This window comes from Armigeres subalbatus, chromosome 2 (genome assembly GCF_024139115.2).
Source record: "Armigeres subalbatus isolate Guangzhou_Male chromosome 2, GZ_Asu_2, whole genome shotgun sequence".
Lineage (NCBI taxonomy): Eukaryota > Metazoa > Arthropoda > Insecta > Diptera > Culicidae > Armigeres > Armigeres subalbatus.
In genome coordinates this window covers 22,377,871-22,395,567 of record NC_085140.1, presented here as the reverse complement: position 1 = coordinate 22,395,567, position 17,697 = coordinate 22,377,871, and the positions used below count along the sequence as shown (strand labels likewise).

At 39.6% G+C, this 17,697-nt stretch overlaps 2 protein-coding genes across 3 annotated transcripts in view; one reads left to right on the top strand and one right to left on the bottom strand.

Moving 5' to 3' along the window:
• LOC134218178 (ubiquitin carboxyl-terminal hydrolase 31) overlaps positions 1 to 17,697 on the top strand; it is a 58,432-nt gene that overhangs the window by 4,122 nt on the left and 36,613 nt on the right. The window lies entirely within an intron of this gene.
• On the bottom strand, positions 2,132 to 3,398 carry LOC134214124 (uncharacterized). The gene is made up of 2 exons (XM_062693549.1): positions 3,056 to 3,398; positions 2,132 to 2,983 (listed from the first exon to the last, which is right to left on the bottom strand). The coding sequence occupies exons 1-2, from the start codon at positions 3,378 to 3,380 to the stop codon at positions 2,736 to 2,738; spliced, it is 573 nt and encodes a 190-aa protein (XP_062549533.1). The 5' UTR covers positions 3,381 to 3,398; the 3' UTR covers positions 2,132 to 2,735.

The following is a 17,697-nucleotide window of genomic DNA, read 5'->3' as shown; positions in this document are numbered from 1 at the left end:
TCCTATGGTCGAATTTTGACTTTCGGACAATTTCATAGTACTATGAAACTGAACGAAGAGCATACTTACGCCTAAATGCGTGCAACACGAGCATCTTTATAGTGCGATGAAACTCTTAATGGGAAGCCACGGATAAAATATTCATAGATGCAAGGCATTTTTCATAACACATTATTGTTCTATGTGACTATGTCTCATCACTATTTTAATATTATCTATTTTTTGCAATTTGCAATTATTATGAAATTCAATAGTGATCAACGGCGTTTTAGTCTCTGTCGGATGCAACTTGTTGCAAGAAAATCGGTTAAGAGTTTCTATGTGAAAATTTGGCTAATGTTTTTTATGGCATTTTGTGCACACACACACACACACATACACACACACACACGCACACACGGACAGACAGACATTTGTTCAGCTCATCGAGCTGAGTCGAATGGTATATAACACTATGGGTCTCCGGGACTTTTATCAAAAGTTCGAATTTGGAGTGAAATGATAGCCTTTCGGTACAACTTAGTTGTACGAGAAAGGCAAAAATGTTTAAAAATTGTAATTAAATTATTTCTTTTCCCGGTTACATTTCATTGAAAGTATTGTTTATAAGGAACGTTTGTAACATTTCTTCTGGAATGACCTCTATTTTGTACTTCTTCACGAACTTCAAACGTTTCTGAAACCGATCGCGAGCGGCACGCACGGTCTGCATGGGCATTTCGTTCCAGATTTTGAGAATAACGTCTTGAACTGTTACTGTTGTCCAAGTTACTGACCTTGTTCGTACAGCTTTAACATAATAAAGGACCAAAACAAGAAAGTTAAGAGGGTTCAAATCCAGGAAGCTGGGAGGTCGCAAAGTTTTGTCCAAAAAGTCGATGAAATTGTCCCCATATAAGGCTTAAATCGCATTTTCCGTGTATAAAGGGTTATCGTCCTATTGGAACACGTAGGGCTGATCTCCGTCTTATCACCGGGCCACTGGGTGTATCAATCTTCCCCAAAATCTCAGTTTTGTAGTACACCGCAATGATTTTGACCTTCAAAAAAATCTATTTACAATGCCCCAATCCATTTTCACCGCGCGTAATAAACAAACAACAAGTGACAGAATGTCAACAATACCGCTAACGCTGACACCAATACTTATACAGAATATGTACATTGGGCTTACAAACACAATGATCAAACATTTGTATTCGAACTTATTGAACACCCGTACATGCGTAATGGCGGATGAATACAAATTTCAATAAAAAACTTTTTGATAAAGTTCTGATATTTTTTTATTCTAAGACTTTGTATTGTACATAATATGCATGGCGATCAGTAAATCAGATTTTGAATCCTGCTTATCCCAAGCACAGTGTATGAAGGGCTGTGGGACAAAGGTCAAAACGTCGTTTAAAGGAATATATTTCTGAAATAAAATCAAAATTAAATCTGAAGGCTAAAACCACCATTTGATTTGAAAGACATGAAGGCCTTTTTCTGGAAAGATCAGAGGCTTCATTGCAAGAGGTATGGAAACCTCCGTTTAAGAGGCTTGGAGGCCTCCTTCCATGAGGCTTGGAAGTCTCCTTTGAAGAGGCTCGGAAGTCTGCTCTCAGAAGGAAGCCTCCTTTAAAAAGGCTCGAAAGACTCCCTTCAAACGGCACAGAAGTCTTCTTTCAAGAGGTGTAGAAGTTTCCTAAGATGCTCGGAGACCTCCTTTCAAAAGGCATGGTCTCCTTTCAAGAGGCTCGGAAGCCTCCTTTCAAGAGGCTCGGAAGCCTCCTTTCAAGAGGCTCGGAAGCCTTCTTTCAAGAGGCTCGGAAGCCTCCTTTCTAGAGGCTCGGAAGCCTCCTTTCAAGAGGCTCGGAAGCCTCCTTTCAAGAGGCTCGGAAGCCTCCTTTCAAGAGGCTCGGAAGCCTCTTTTCAAGAGGCTGGGAAGCCTCCTTTCAAGAGGCTCGGAAGCCTCCTTTCAAGAGGCTCGGAAGCCTCCTTTCAAGAGGCTCGGAAGCCTCCTTTCAAGAGGCTCGGAAGCCTCCTTTCAAGAGGCTCGGAAGCCTCCTTTCTTTAATATTTAATTTTATGGATTTTCGGTTATACAATTCACTCCTGAACACGTCCTATTAGGTTTACAGTCTACGATCAAAAGAGACCGATTTATCATTTATTCTCATTAACCAGACCTCAGCTTTGCTCTTCAAGCCGAACCGATACGAACTTGCGTTACAGCAAAAGGGGTTCTGACCTTTTTGTCGAATATTACAATTCTTCCCCCTAAAGTATCCACAATATATACACATACATTTTTACATAATTTTGATTGATGATCCGAACGTTTGAGTAATAAACCAAACCATAAAACATATTCGAATTCATTCTATAAATGAGATATTGAAAAAACTTTCAGAGCACTGGACAATTCTTACCGTATCTTTTTTTCTTAAATTTCTAGCAATATAGTCCAATCTGGATTTTTCTTACTAACTACACATGAATTCAAAATTTCTCAATCACTTCACTTTTTCTCCTCGTTCGTTTTCCAGGACTCAGTAATACATAATGTATATCACCGCTGCTGGGATGTTTCCTGATTTGATGCTGTTGAGTGATAGTTTCTTTTTGTTCTCGTCGAGCTACGTGTTATTATCGGACTGCGTCGAATGTGCTTCAAACGCCTACTAACGCCTTCCGAATCTGTTGGTACGGCCGGAACGTCTGGGAAACCGTAAAATTCCTCTTCGGAATCACTCACACTTCTTGGTCGTTTCATCCTCTGTATTGGAATACGTATCGTGGTGCACGTCGGCTGAGCAGGAACAATTCTCAGCTGATTCCGATGCGCTTTGAGTGTATGCCTTTATGGGAGTTATAACGTTTTGTTTCTCCAAGGAGTCCAAATGCTCAAGAACCTTGTCCTTCAGTTTGAACGGTACTTCGTATGCTCTGCGAAACACGGGCCTCTCCTCTTTAAGCACAAGATCTGCTTCAAATCCTATTATTGGATGCGAAAAATCGCCGTCAAAAATTTTTGGAAACCGTTGTTTTAGAAAAGATTCAATATTACCCGATTCGGTTAGCTGATTGGTATGTAATTTGTTTACGTGCAAATTGGCTTCAAAACTATTCCTCCAGTTTGGATAAAAAATATCCAACCAATTTCTACCGATCAATGGTACAAACCAGATGCCGCTGTCTAGGATTACTAAGGAAACCTGTTGTTTGGTGTTGTTTATCATCACGTCGACCTCTATCTTCCCATATATGTTTAACTGCTCGCCACTCACCACTACTAGACGATTGTTACAACGGTGTACTTGAATGTGTTTGAAATACGTTTTGTATGTTCCCAAACTAATGACCGACACTGCCGCTCCGCAATCAATCTCCATACTCAAAATTACTTTTCCGATATACGCTTGCACTAGACACGGTTCGCTGATCATAGCTTTGGTTGAAATCATCATACATGGGTACTCAATATCATCATCTTCAGAATCTCTGATGCTCAACCTTTTAAAATCGTAACTATCAACCTGTTGTTCTCCCATGAAATTAACAGCTTTCCGGTTCTTCAGCTTAAAACAATTTCGTTTCACATGACCCCGTTTCTTACAATAGTTGCATATCACGTTAGCATGCGGATTGTCATTACTGTATCTACGACGCTCTTGTAAACCACGGGACTCGATGTCATGATAAACTCTACGATCATTGTGATTGTTTGCTCTACCTCGTTCCCTACTCATACTTCTACTGCGGCTACGGTATTGGTTGCCATACGCGTGCGATGCCCTACCATTATCTCTATACATATCTCCATGCTCTTCTCTACTTCCCAATCTGTATTTCACTGAGTTCACACTCCTTATCATGTCATCTCTTTCTTTGCATTCTCTTGCACGGAATTTTGCCAGCTCAGTGCGTACTACTAGCTCCTCAACTTCCTCAAGTGTCATGTTATCCTTCATTAGCAATTTGTGTTTTAATTCTTCATCGCGCAAACCAAACACTATCCTGTCTTTTATTGCCTCATCCTTATGTGCACCAAAACCACATTGACTAGCCAATAGTTTTAAAGCCAATACGTAGTTTTCAGCAGGTTCGTCAACACCTTGAAGGCGCGCATTAAACTTATGCCTACACAACATATTCGGCTTTACCTTGTCCAATCGTTCTTTTAGCTTCTGAATCATTTGATCGTAATCAATAGATGCAATTGGCGCTCCCGGAAATATTAGCTTAATTTCATCAAATATAACAGGACCGCTCAACGTAATAAATATTTTTTTTTGTTACCATCCGGAATGTTATTTAAAGAGTATAAAATATCCATACGTTCCATATAGTCCCCAAAGCTGGAACCTGAAAGTAATGGTCTACCGTTCCTATTATAGACGACATGACTAAATTGTTCACTGTTCACAGCAACCAATGCTAGAAAAAATAAATGAAGCAAAACCAATAACAAAAACTTACTTGAGTGATGATTTGCTTACTATTCGACGACTTCTTAGCGAGTTTGACCCGATGACATGCAGCTGCCAATGTTTGGGAATCCGCTGCAGCACCAATACAGTCAAACGTCCACTGACTGCTCAACGGTGGTTGCTTTCCAAACGCTGAGTGCTCCTTAAATTGATGTTCGCTGGGCTTCTTGCGGTGTATCAGTCACTCACTTGATCTTTGCACGATTGTCGTCAACACTCACACATATATCGTTCGCCAGTATGCCGTTGCTTAATAACATGCAGCTTCACTCGGTTACAGTGTTATGTGAAATGTGATCTAGGTATGTGTTTTGCTCTGTTCTGTTCTCTAAACTTTCATCACACACAACTTCCACTTTATTACATAGCGCCGATTCCTTCAACCACCAACAAAGACCTCATGAGATCGTGTTACGTATTAAACAATAGCATACACCCTTACTGCAACCTTTATACACTTTTACGAAACCAGACTGCTCTTCGCACACTAACTCAACCAACTGGTCAATTTCTTTAACGCTTTTCGCAAAGTAATAGATACTTTCCGTCTTTTTCTCACTTTCCTTACAAAGATGCTCACCGTAACCCGGCTGCAAACAAAAGAGAGCTATTATATTCACCAATTGAAACCCGTCGTCATAGTTTTCTAAAGAAACGATATTCTCGAAATGATCTCTTCCCGCTTACAAAATGGCGTATTGAAGTCCACCAAATAGAAAGAACAACCAAAATGGATATCGCAAATACACTTTTTTCCAATTTGCGGTTCTCGTAAATTTTTCTCTGCTTTATTCCTTTTTTCCACAATCCACGCTACAGCTGCTTCTCAAACAAAAATTCTTAGCTCACTGTGCGCTGTTCAAAACTGAAAATTTCAAAATGGCACCTCTCACACAGCGACGATCCAATTAGCACGCTTCCAATCGCCACTGCTAAGATTGCTTTTAGCCTAGTCTAAAAAAATATCACCGTTTTTTTTTTTTAAACCAAAACGCGGTAAAATTAACTTTTCTACTCGTCGCCACTTTAATATTTAATTTTATGGATTTTTCGGTTATACAATTCACTCCTGAACACGTCCTATTAGGTTTACAGTCTACGATCAAAAGAGACCGATTTATCATTTATTCTCATTAACCAGACCTCGGCTTTGCTCTTCGAGCCGAACCGATACGAACTTGCGTTACAGCAAAAGGGGTTCTGACCTCCTTTCAAGAGGCTCGGAAGCCTCCTTTCAAGAGGCTCGGAAGCCTCCTTTCAAGAGGCTCGGAAGCCTCCTTTCAAGAGGCTCGGAGGCCTCCTTTCAAGAGGTTAGGAAGCCTACTTTCAAGAGGCTCAGACGGAAGCCTCCCTTAAAAAGGCTTAGAATTCTTTGTTAGAGAGGGTAAGAAGTCGCCTTTCAAGAGGCTTGTAATCATACTTTCAAGAGGTTCGCAAGCCTCCTTTCAAGAACTTGGAAGCCTCCCTTCAAGAGGCTTGTAAACATTCTTTCAAGAGGTTCAGAAGCCTTGTTTCAAAAAGCTCGAAGAACTCCTTTAAGTGGCTCGAAGATTCAGATCCGTGTTGCATATATTTTGAGAGTTACGTTTATTTTTATTTACAGCGAAAAAATAGGGGGTACCTCAATAAATGCAAACGTTCGAAGGGGTACCTCTAAAGAAAAAATCATAAGGGTTGTGTACAAGACACGACCGCCCGACGTAAACTACGTAAAACAGTTTGGTGAAATGAAGAATCTAGTGCCAGTGCAAAAATACATATTTGCAGCCGCTCTCTACAATACGCGCTCGTTATTGTGCTACGAACGGCAACGTAATTCTGCTACGACGTCGTACTTTGAACAAATTCGTCTCGCCTCAATCTTCCTATGTTTAAAATGGTGTCCATGAGAAGAATCGATTAATTCCCAATAATGCATATTTCGAATCACTAACGACCACACGACCCACGCCATAGGCTGGAATAACAAAACCAAATAAGAATCTTGAAAGAATTAATCTTGACTGCCACTGAAGCCATCCATGCGAATACATATTTGTAGCATCTCCCGCCGACGCGCGCTCGTGATTCTGCTACAGACGCCAGGCAACTTTATGGCGTCTCCAAGCGGTTAATTTGCACTTTGAAAAAAGTTCGCTTCGCCTCAATCTTCCTTTGTATAGAATGGAAGCCCTGAGAAGAACCGATTTTTCCAATATCCCATATGTATTTGGAATAAAATTTGCTCAGCAACTCCGCCGATGCTTAGAGATGTCGTAAAATCTCGATTAATCGATTAGTAACTAATCGATTACTCTCGATTCTTGACGATTATTGAATCGATTCATCGTTGAGTAGTAATCGAATCAAAATTAATCGATTATCATAACGATGAATCGATTAATTGAAGTAATCGAAATCTAATAGTTGTCGTAAAATCCCGAATAATCGATTATTATCGATCCTTGTCGATTATTGAATCGATTCATCGTTGGGAAGTAATTGATTTAAAAATTAATCGATTATCACAACAAATAATTGATTAATCGAAGTAATCGATTAATTTGCGACATCTCTACCGATGCTGGGACCGCTCTCCGCGATATTTCAAATGAAATGCCACGCGCGCGGGGGAAAGCAGTTTTCTTATAATCAATAAAGATGGCCCATTAGTCCCGCCTCTTTGTTGTCCGGAATGACTGCAAATATTGTGTACCCGTCACACACTTACTAAAGGGGCGTGACTACAGGTTTAACTTGATTGATTACAAGAAAGCAGCTCTTCTGCGCGCGTGAGCCATTTCGTTCGAGATGTCGCGAAAAGCAGATCGTAGTCCCACCATCGGCTTCGGCGGAGCTGCTACCGGAAATTTCTTTCTCATCGATGGTGTGGTTCATGCGGTCGTTCGCGCTCAGATTAAATTTTCTTGTCTGAAGTACTTATGATTGGCTACCATCAGCTACCATCAGCCAATTGGCAACCATACCAACTGGAATGGGCCACACGCGCGCGGGAGAGCAGTTTTCAATTTTATGAAATTTGGCCACAATATTCTTTGATATGCAAAGAATGTTTAGGGCAAATTTGAGCATAATTAGTTACAGAAAACCCCCTGAGAATAATAGAACAAAACCTGCCAAAGCCGTAATTTCCTCTACTAACGATTGGCTACCATCAATGAAAGTAGCTCTTAAGTCACAACTTGAGGCGAGATGAATTTTGATCAAAGTAAAACTTTGCTTAAAATTGCTTGGTGACAGCAGATTGTTTTCCGTCGGTAGTAGAATCACGAGAGCACGATTCAGAGAAAGACTTATAATTTTGGTAGATAGTCATCCATGCGAAAACATTTTTGCAGCTTCTCCGTTTGACGCGCGCTCGTGATTCTACATTCATACAGAAAACATACGATGATTCAACTCATCCATGAGTTTTTAGGTGCTGAAATGCCACGCGCGCACGGGAGAGCAGTTTTCTTATAATCAATAAAGATGGCTCATTAGTCCCGCCTCTTTGTTCTCCGGTATCACTGCAAATATTGTGTAACCGTCACACACCCCCCAAAGGGGCGTGGCTACTGGTTCAACTTTATTGATTACAAGAAAGCAGCTCTTCCGCGCGCGCGAGCCATTTCGTTCGAGATGTCGCGGAGAGCAGACCGTGGTACCACCTTCGGCATCGGCGGAGCTCCTACCGGAAATTTTATTCCCGGCGATGGTGTGGGTCGCGCGATCGTCGTCATCAACATTAGCAGCGCTCAGATTAAATTTTCTTGTCTGAAATAGGGGGAATGACGGCTTTGGCAGGTTTTGTTCTATTATTGTCAGGGGGGTTTTTGTTGACCAAATTTTATGAAATTTGGCCACAATATTCTTTGATATTAAGTGGTGGAATTCAATGGGATTGTTCAAACTCGTCTTATGACAGGTGATTCTTTGATATGCTATGATAAGATATGATATTTGATATGAAGTACTAACGATCGGCTACCATCAATGAAAGTGGCTCTTGGGAGCGTCCATAAATTACGTAACGCTTAGAGGGGGGAGGGGGGTTGGGCGAAGTGTGACGACCCATACATAATATTTAGATACTTCATACAAAAAATGTGACATAGGGGGAGGTGGGCTGAAAATGCCTAATTTTTGCGTTACTAATTAAAGGATCTTCCCTTAAGGTGATTCGGGGAGGCACTACACACCGTGTTATTTTTCCTATCTTTTGTATTTTTCTAACATTGTCACCTTGTAATTTTGGAGTGGCGTATTTCGGTTTTCAGTTGTTTGATGTAACTGTAAATGTATCAGCATGTAGATTGCGAGTAAGCACGCGCCGGTGATACTTTTTCAAAATCATATTTGTTGTAGAAAAAAAATTAAGCAATAATGATAATCAATAGTATCAATAGAATTGGCAAATTGCTAAAGGGTTTCCGAATCGATTGATAAGCAAATGTCGAAAATAAGATAAAGACGCTATTAGCGTTTGAAATCTATCCTAATTTTTGTGACAGTCTCGAATTTGGAAATTTTCGTTTTAAACCCTGTATCTGAGTCTTCCCCTTAGACGAAGTTTACGTGAAAAAATCTGTAGCAAACATCAATACTGACGCCATACAATTTTCTTCAGTCATAATGCAAATCAATTGTTTGCATGGTCTCCTTCCGATACTTGCTTGGGATTCAACTACCGACGTTAGCGTTGCGCTTTGAATAAAGTTCATATCGGAACCGATTTCTTTTTCAATCATCAACAGGAAAAATAAAAAAATTAGAGTCTCGCGGGAAAATTTCATGTTGTGCCGACAACATCCAAATCGTTGCAAACGCCACATTAGTGAATAAATTGCTTCCGATGACAGCCTATGCTCGGACCGGCACTAATGCTATGATCCCGCTACCGATGCCAAACAATTATGCTTTGTTCTATGAAGAAAGTTCGTCTAATATCAACATTCTCAATCACTAAAATCATATAACTCCGAATTACGCTAGAAAATTTCACCGAAGAATTTTCCAGTTCCTAACGGTTGCACTTTAGGAAAATTATTACAACTAAGCCTTCCTCCCAAATATAATGATGGTCCTGAAAAGAACCGATTAATTGCCACTTATTAGCAGCTACTGGGCTGCGCAACCGCCATCCGATGATTCGGCTCAACGAACGCCGTCGATTGCCAGATCCGCCGAAGATGGGACACGGATGAAAATGATGTACTGCTGCTTCCACGACCGCCACCACCACCGACCGAAAAAATTTCATCCGCTGAGACAGCCGTTGTCACTGGGACCGCTTCTGGACGCCCTGGTCCGCTCGCCGTGACATCCAGAATGAAAATGACGCGCGCACGCGAAACACGGGGCTTTATATACACAGGGAAAACGAAGCAGTGGATCAAAAGGCCCGTACCTTACTGCAATCTGATGTCCGTGTTGGGGATTTATGAACGGAATTGAATTTTTCACCCGGTTTGGAAAGAAATGAGATTTTCAATAGTTTAACGTTGATATTCAATAGTATCAATAGAATTGGCAAATTGCTGGAGAGTTTCTGAATCGATTGATAAGCAAATGGCGAAAATCCATCGAAAGATAAAGACGCTATTAGCGTTTGAAATCTATCCTAATTTCGTGACGGTCTCGAATTTGGAAATTTCGGTTTTACACCCTGTATCTGAGTCTTCCCCTTAGACGTAGTTTACGTCAAAAGATTGAGAACCGCTGATGTACAAGAAAGGCAAAACAAAAGATATTTTAGTTACTAGATAAAGAGTGTCGCTTCGGTTCCCTTACCTGTCAAATCGTATGGATTTTCCTTCTTTGACATTTAGCTTCCCTATCCTCGCCAGCAAAAGATGTTCCGGACAGCGACGACAGCGACAATCTTTATCTAGTAACTAAAATATCTTTTGGCAAAACATCTACACCGTTTAGAAAATTTACCCTAGTAGACGACAGATGGCACTGCCAAAAGTTTCTCGATTTTCCTATGTTCGAATTTTGACTTTCGGCCATGCGGGCAACTCGAGCATCTTCATAGTACGATGAAACTCTTGTTGGGAGCAAGCCACGAATAAACTTTAAAAATATTCATAGATGCAAGGCATTTTTTATAACAAATTATTGTTCTATGTGACTATGTCTCATCACTATTTTAATATTATCTAATTTTTGCGATTAGCAATTATTATGAAATTCAATAGTGATCAACGGCGTTCTAGTTTCTGTCGGATGCAATTGGTTAAGAGTTTCTATGTGAAAAAATGACTAAATTAGTCAATCTGATGGCACTCCCACGCAAACCATCACCACAGACAGGCAGGGGAAGCCTTCGGCTACCTGCTGGTGGTGTTGGTTTGCTTGGGAGTGTCATCAGATTGGACAAATCGACGTTTGAATCTTTGTTTACAAAATCACATACGTCCTTTTGAATAAGTACCCGAGTAATGTTTTTTTATGGCATTTTGTGCACACACACACATACGCACACACGGACAGACAGACATCGTCGAACAAATATAACACATATATTACACTATGGGTCTCCGGAACTCTTATCAAAAGTTCGTTTTCGGAGTGAAATGATAGCCTTTCGGTACAACTTTGTTGTACGAGAAAGGCAAAAATTATATACTGTAAGGTTAGCAATAATTGAAAATGCGAATTTCGAAGTCAATTTAAGATCATGAAATATACGTGTACAATGTACATGTTTGTGTTTTGGGTGCATGTTTGTGTTATTGAGGTGCGTGTTTGTATTTAGGTGTTTGGTTTGCGTGTTTGTGTTTGGTTGCGTGTTTGTATTTTGGTGTGTGTTTGTATTTAGGTGCGCGTTTGTGTTTATTTGCGTGTTCATGTTTTGGTTGCGTGTTTGTGTTTAGGTGCGTGCTTGTGTTTAGTTGCGTGTTTATGTTTTTGGGTGCGTGTTTGTGTTTAGTTGCGTGTTTATGTTTTTGGGTGCGTCTTTTTGTTTAGTTGCGTGTTTGTATTTTGGTGCGTTTTGCCTTTCTCGTACACCAAGTGCAACGAAAAGGCTATATATTCACTACAAAGACGATTTTGTGATAGAAGGCCCGGGACCCATTGTGTTATATACCAATCGACTCAGCTCGACGAATTGAGATGATGTTTGTTTGCGTGTGTATGTATGCAACAAGTTGCATTCGACTGGCCAGATCGGACTGTGAAATCGAAAGTTATGCCCAAAATACCATTTTCATACAAAAAACTCGCTAAAAAATCTTACACAACTTTTTTAGTATGTCTAATGCACGAGAAAGGCACAACCATCGTTGGGTGGATCAATTAAGATTTTTGTGTTTAGATGAGTGTTCATGTTTTGGGTGCGTGTTTGTGTTTAGTTGCGTGTTGCGAATGCAGAAATGGTATCTTGGCTTAGAAACCTCGCGATTAATGATTGTGGATTTGCTGAATGAACAATAAGCAGTGAGACGGAAATGTCCCAGTATCCCCTACTGTAATGCCAATAAAAAGAGGAAGAAGATATCTGGCAATATTGTAAGTCATTCAAACTTGCTTAGTCAAACGTTTTGAAATTAGTATGAGTAATTCGAGATATTCTATCAAAAAGTAAAATACTTTTAGTATTATTATTATTATGATTCACCTACCTACCTATGATCTTTTGGTCTAAATGCTTCGCATTGCACTTTCCAAAACTACGTTGAATAGCAGATTAGAAAGTACATCGCCTTGCTTCAGTCTATCAAACGTCACGAACTACGAATCGAATCTCATCAAATATCCTGACGTTCGATTTGGACTCATTCAGCGTCGCACGAATCGACTAATAAGTTTTGCCGGAATGCTATGTTCTAGCCACAAATAGATGATGGAATTTATCACTGATTTGTGGCAGAGTGAACATCTGGTACGTTGTTAATCGTCCTTATCGAAAACTGCTTCGGTATTCGAGCAAAAATTTTTGATAACGGACGCAATCTACTATACATTCTAGAGAGTACCTTGTAGGCAGTATTGAGGAGTGTCAAACCTCGTTAGTTTTGAGAGATTTCGCTTGTCGAACAAATATTGGCAACACCCTCTCAGGTTTCAATGAAACCTTCGGGACATGTAGACTTTGTCACAAAAACTAACTTTGTATACTTATCATTTACTCAGAATAAGGCCAGAGTGGTCTGTGCACTACATAACAGTCTTCTCCATTCAACTCGAATCATGGCTGCATATCGCCAGTCACGCAGTCGCGAAGGCAGCAAAATAAAATTTCCATGAAAAATTAGAAATTTTCCTTAAAAAATTAGGATATTACCAATAAATAAAATCAGGGTATGAGCAATAAAAACATAAAATTTCCATAAATAGTGCAAAACTTCCGTATACAATTGAAAATTTTCCACAAATATTTATATTGCGCTAAATTTTGTATTATTTTCCGTGGAACATTTTGATTTCTTTATGAAAAATTCTTCTTATATAATTGCAATCTTTGCTTTTAAAAGCGCAAATTTGTTTTTGTTTTGTGGAAAATTCCTAATTGTTTATAGTTAATGCAAAATTTCATTATTTGTGGAAATTTTATATTTATTTGTTGATCATACCTGATTTCCTACACTAATAAAAATCCACACATTTTTATTGGCAAAAATCTAAAGAAATTTACAAATAAATTTTATGTGTGCGTTAATAACCACCCGCTATGGGAAAATCCACATAAAGGTTATTAGTTAATAACGGTTATGTGTGTTTCCACATATATGCTATGCGAATTCACATAGCCGTTATGTGGGAAATGCTATAGTCAAAATTTATGTGTGCCACACATAATGGATATGATTGGAGTTTTGTCAGTGTAATGGGCAATTTCCTATTTTTTATGAAAATTTCTAATTTTTAGGGGGAATTTTTATTTTAGTCGTCTGCGGATGATCCGCAAATCGACTTCCACCTGATCGATCCAATTTGCACGCTGCGCATCTTGGGTTATTGTGCAACATTCTGGCTATGTGCCCGCACCGCTGTTGTTCGATCTTCGCGGTGTGAACGATAGATGGTTCTCTCAAAAGCTGCTGCAACTCGTGGTTCATTCGTCTTCTCCATGAACCGTCTCCTATCTGCTCCCCGGGCCGTAGATAACCACGCACATTTTCCTCTCGAAAACTCCAAAAGAAAAAAGGGGATTGGTTAAATTTCAATATAGATTTTTATTCGTGTCCGTGTGTATGTGTGTGTATGTGTGTGCACAGAAGCTAAGAAAAACATTAGACAACTTTTCATAAAGTAATCCTTATCCGATTTTCTCGCAACATTCGACAGGTGACAAAGCCTAGGTGATCACTATTGAATTTGGTAACAATCTGCCGTTGCGTTTAAAAGTTATAAAGAAAATGGTACAGCAAACCATATATACCCATATAAGGTTGGTGTCTTAGCTAAACGCGAGAAAGGCAGTATCACTAATCGGTGAATTAAGTTGGGTTTTTCTTTTCCTTATGAAACCTGCATTCTAATTTAAAACCAGCCGCTAGTCACGAGTTACTCCCAAGCTGAGTCTTTTATTCATTCATCAACCATTCTTCATAAATCAAATGCAATAAATGAATATTCTTCTTATTCTCTTATTTTAAACCTAATTTCAAACGCTCAGATGTAGAGAAGCATAGGTAATAGAGCCGAAATTATTAAATTCAACATTTGGTTAGCAAACCGCTTCGCAATGGTTGTATGTTTTAACAGCAATCTCTCCCTGATCAATTTACTTTCATTTCATTACACTTTTTGGATTTAAATGTAAATTAGCAAAATTCGTAGAGATTTATCCAGATGATGAAACGTTTAGATAAAAATGCATTTGGAGTACACACTAACTTTTTCTATTTCGAGCTCGGCAAAATTGGGCACCGCTGTAGCTCAGTAAATTACAAAACTGAACTTCAGCAGAAAATTTCGTTTATTATTGATTCTCAGCAAAATATTTACCATTAAATGCCACCAAAAAATTAAAAGTGAATTCAATTCCAAATTGGTAATGAATTTCTGGTGAAAATCATCATTTCTAAGGGATATTTCTCCAAACTTACGCATTGCAATATCCTAGAAAACTGGCGTGTTAATATTTGTTATAAAAATAGAGTGAAAACTAAGCTGCTGTTTCAAAGATATGGCTCATTTGCAATAATATGAATTTCCTTTTTGGTCTAATCAAAAATACAGCAAATTTTATTCTAATTTTTATACGCTACCTTCTTCTTCTTCTTATTGGCAATACATCCCCACACTGGGACAGAGTCGCCTCGCAGCTTAGTGTTCATTAAGCACTTCCACAATTATTAACTGCGAGGTTTCTAAGCCAGGTAACCATTTTTGCATTCGTATATCATGAGACTAGCTCGATGATACTTTTATGTCCAGGGAAGTCGAGACAATTTTCAATCCTAAAATTGTCTAGACCGGCACCGAGAATCGAACCCAGCCACCCTCAACATGGTCTTGCTTTGTAGCCACGCGTCTTACCGCACGGCTAAGGAGGGCCCCGCTAGCTAATTACTTGTATTTGCAGCCACCTTCAGCATAGTGTTGCTTTGTAGAAGGTCATTGTATTACTATGGTAAATTATTGTTTAACATGATAAATCGTTTTGAATAATTTTGTGACACCAGTTAAACTTATTCATTCACATAACAAGTTTCAATTTGGCATGTGTTGGGAAAGAATTGAATGTATATGTGCATAAGATTACGATGCAGTGCATAATCTCCATTCAAGCCTTTCTTAGCTGTTTTCAGAGGATAACATAAATTTATCGAGTTCGGCTTCGCTAATCTCTTTGACGCTTGAGCTCCAATAAACAATATATGATGATTGAAAGTAAAACAAATCCAGGAATCTCATTTAATATGGGACGCGGTGAATAATTGATGGTTTTCCAACTAAAAAGATCCGTTTCAGGGGGAAAAAAGTTGGGACCCCCCGGTATCTACCTTCAAATTGTCAATGGAAGCTGAAGAGCTATATTTCACATTGTGAAAGTTTTAGCGATGCTCATTCTTCCCAAGCAGCACAACTTGTTTCACTACTGAACATTTCACTGTGCTGCAACTATTCGGGAAGAAACAATCTTTGCGTATGTGCGTTAAATATAACTCTCTTGCAATCTAAAAAGCGCAAAAGGTGGAGCCTACGGAAACATCTTTCGATTGCAGTAAAATTGCAATAATGTGGCAAAATACTACAGCGGAAAAAATAATAAAAAGATAAAACTGGATTCGATTTATGGATTTTGTGATTGATAGTCCTTCACTCTACAACAGCACCATTCAACACTTCGAAGGGATTGCATGTTGACTCACCATAAAAACCATACGATTATGAAGTTTTGTACTCGGGTTTCTTGTTACTTGATTGCACCATCACAGAAAAAAAATGTTAATTGTCAAAACGTTGAACGATGCTGAATTAAACATGAAGACACACTCAACTTATCTGCAACTCAATTTAAACAAACAAATTAATTTTGAAAGACGCATTGAAGTTACATGGTTAAAAATATGCTACTTAATGATTTTGTTTCGTGTTTGCAACATGAAGTGCAGTATTCTATGGTTGTTTGTTTCTAAATGTCAAACACGTACTGCATTGCAATGTTAATGAAACATTGATCACAATTCCATGCCTTTAATGAAACTGAATAGAAATAAGGTGCTTTTAGGAAGATGTTGCGTGTGCTACTTGGGTTGTCATAAAGGTCCCCATACACAAACCGTGCCACATCCTTGGCAAGCGCCCGAGCACACCGTAGCCTGGGAAGGTTTCCATAGAATCTATTTTAGAGTTGTTGCATTTTTTCATTTCCTATAAGTGATTCAGGCAGTTACAATTTCAAAAATATTTAAAAATTCCAATTTGATAATTTAGGAGTCCTGGCTGAATTTCAGGCAGCAAAAGGTAATCTATTTTTATATGGAAATTTTTATGAAAAAATGAATTTTTATTGTTTTTTTTTTCGTTAAATATCTTGGTTGTGCATATGCACAGCATATGTTTCGAAATGGACAAATTGATATGAAATTTGCGAAAAAGTGTCTTGGTCTGTCCACGTGTCTTGGAGGGACTCGAACCCTCAACCTCCTACTCTCTATGGTTTAACGGTAAATATTATTGATAGTGTAAAAATGAGAAAATGGATAAATTGGTGGAATTAGCCTTAATTTACAAATGGAAATTCAACTAACTATTCGCAATCTAATGATATTGAATTGAACCATATTTGGAGAGAATTGCAGAGAAGGGTGGGTGGAGAAGGTTATCTGGTCCATTTCCCTATTTATTTTTTATCATAATCTATTATTTAATCAGACTAAGGCCGAAGTGGCCTGTGCGGTATATAAGAGTCTTCTCCATTCGGCTCGGTCCATGGCTACACGTCGCCAACCACGCAGTCTACGGAGGGTCCGCAAGTCATCTTCCACCTGATCGATCCACCTTGCCCGCTGCGCACCTCGCCTTCTTGTGCCCGTCGGATCGTTGTCGAGAACCATTTTCACCGGGTTACTGTCCTACATTCTGGCTACGTGCCCGGCCCATCGCAGTCGTCCGATTTTCGCGGTGTGAACGATGGATGGTTCTCCCAACAGCTGATGCAATTCGTGGTTCATTCGCCTCCTCCACGTACCGTCCGCCATCTGCACCCCACCATAGATGGTACGCAGCACTTTCCTTTCGAAAACTCCAAGTGCGCGTTGGTCCTCCACGAGCATCGTCCAGGTCTCGTGTCCGTAGAGGACTACCGGTCTAATTAGCGTTTTGTAGATTGTCAGTTTGGTACGGCGGCGAACTCTATTCGATCGGAGCGTCTTGCGGAGTCCAAAGTACGTACGATTTCCAGCCACTATGCGTCTCCGAATTTCTCTGCTGGTGTCATTTTCGGCAGTCACCAGTGAGCCCAAGTACACAAATTCTTCTACCACCTCGATTTCGTCACCACCGATGCAAACTCGCGGTGGGTGGCTCACATTGTCTTCTCTTGAACCTCTTCCTATCATGTACTTCGTCTTCGACGTGTTGATGACTAGTCCGATCCGCTTAGCTTCCCTCTTTAGTCTGATGTAGGCTTCCTCCATCTTCTCAAAGTTACGTGCCATAATATCTATGTCGTCGGCGAAACCAAATAGCTGGACGGACTTATTGAAAATTGTACCACTCGTATTAATCCCTGCTCTTCGTATTACACCTTCCAAAGCGATGTTGAATAGCAAACACG

What these genes read in the sequence shown, in the direction of transcription:
- LOC134214124 (XM_062693549.1), bottom strand. Translation starts at nt 3,380, where the DNA reads ATGGAGATTGATTGCGGAGCGGCAGTGTCGGTCATTAGTTTGGGAACA. An exon ending in CAATCAGCTAACCGAATCGG is followed by an intron (nt 2,984 to 3,055) that starts GTAATATTGAAT and finishes ATCCAATAATAG; the next exon opens with GATTTGAAGCAGATCTTGTG.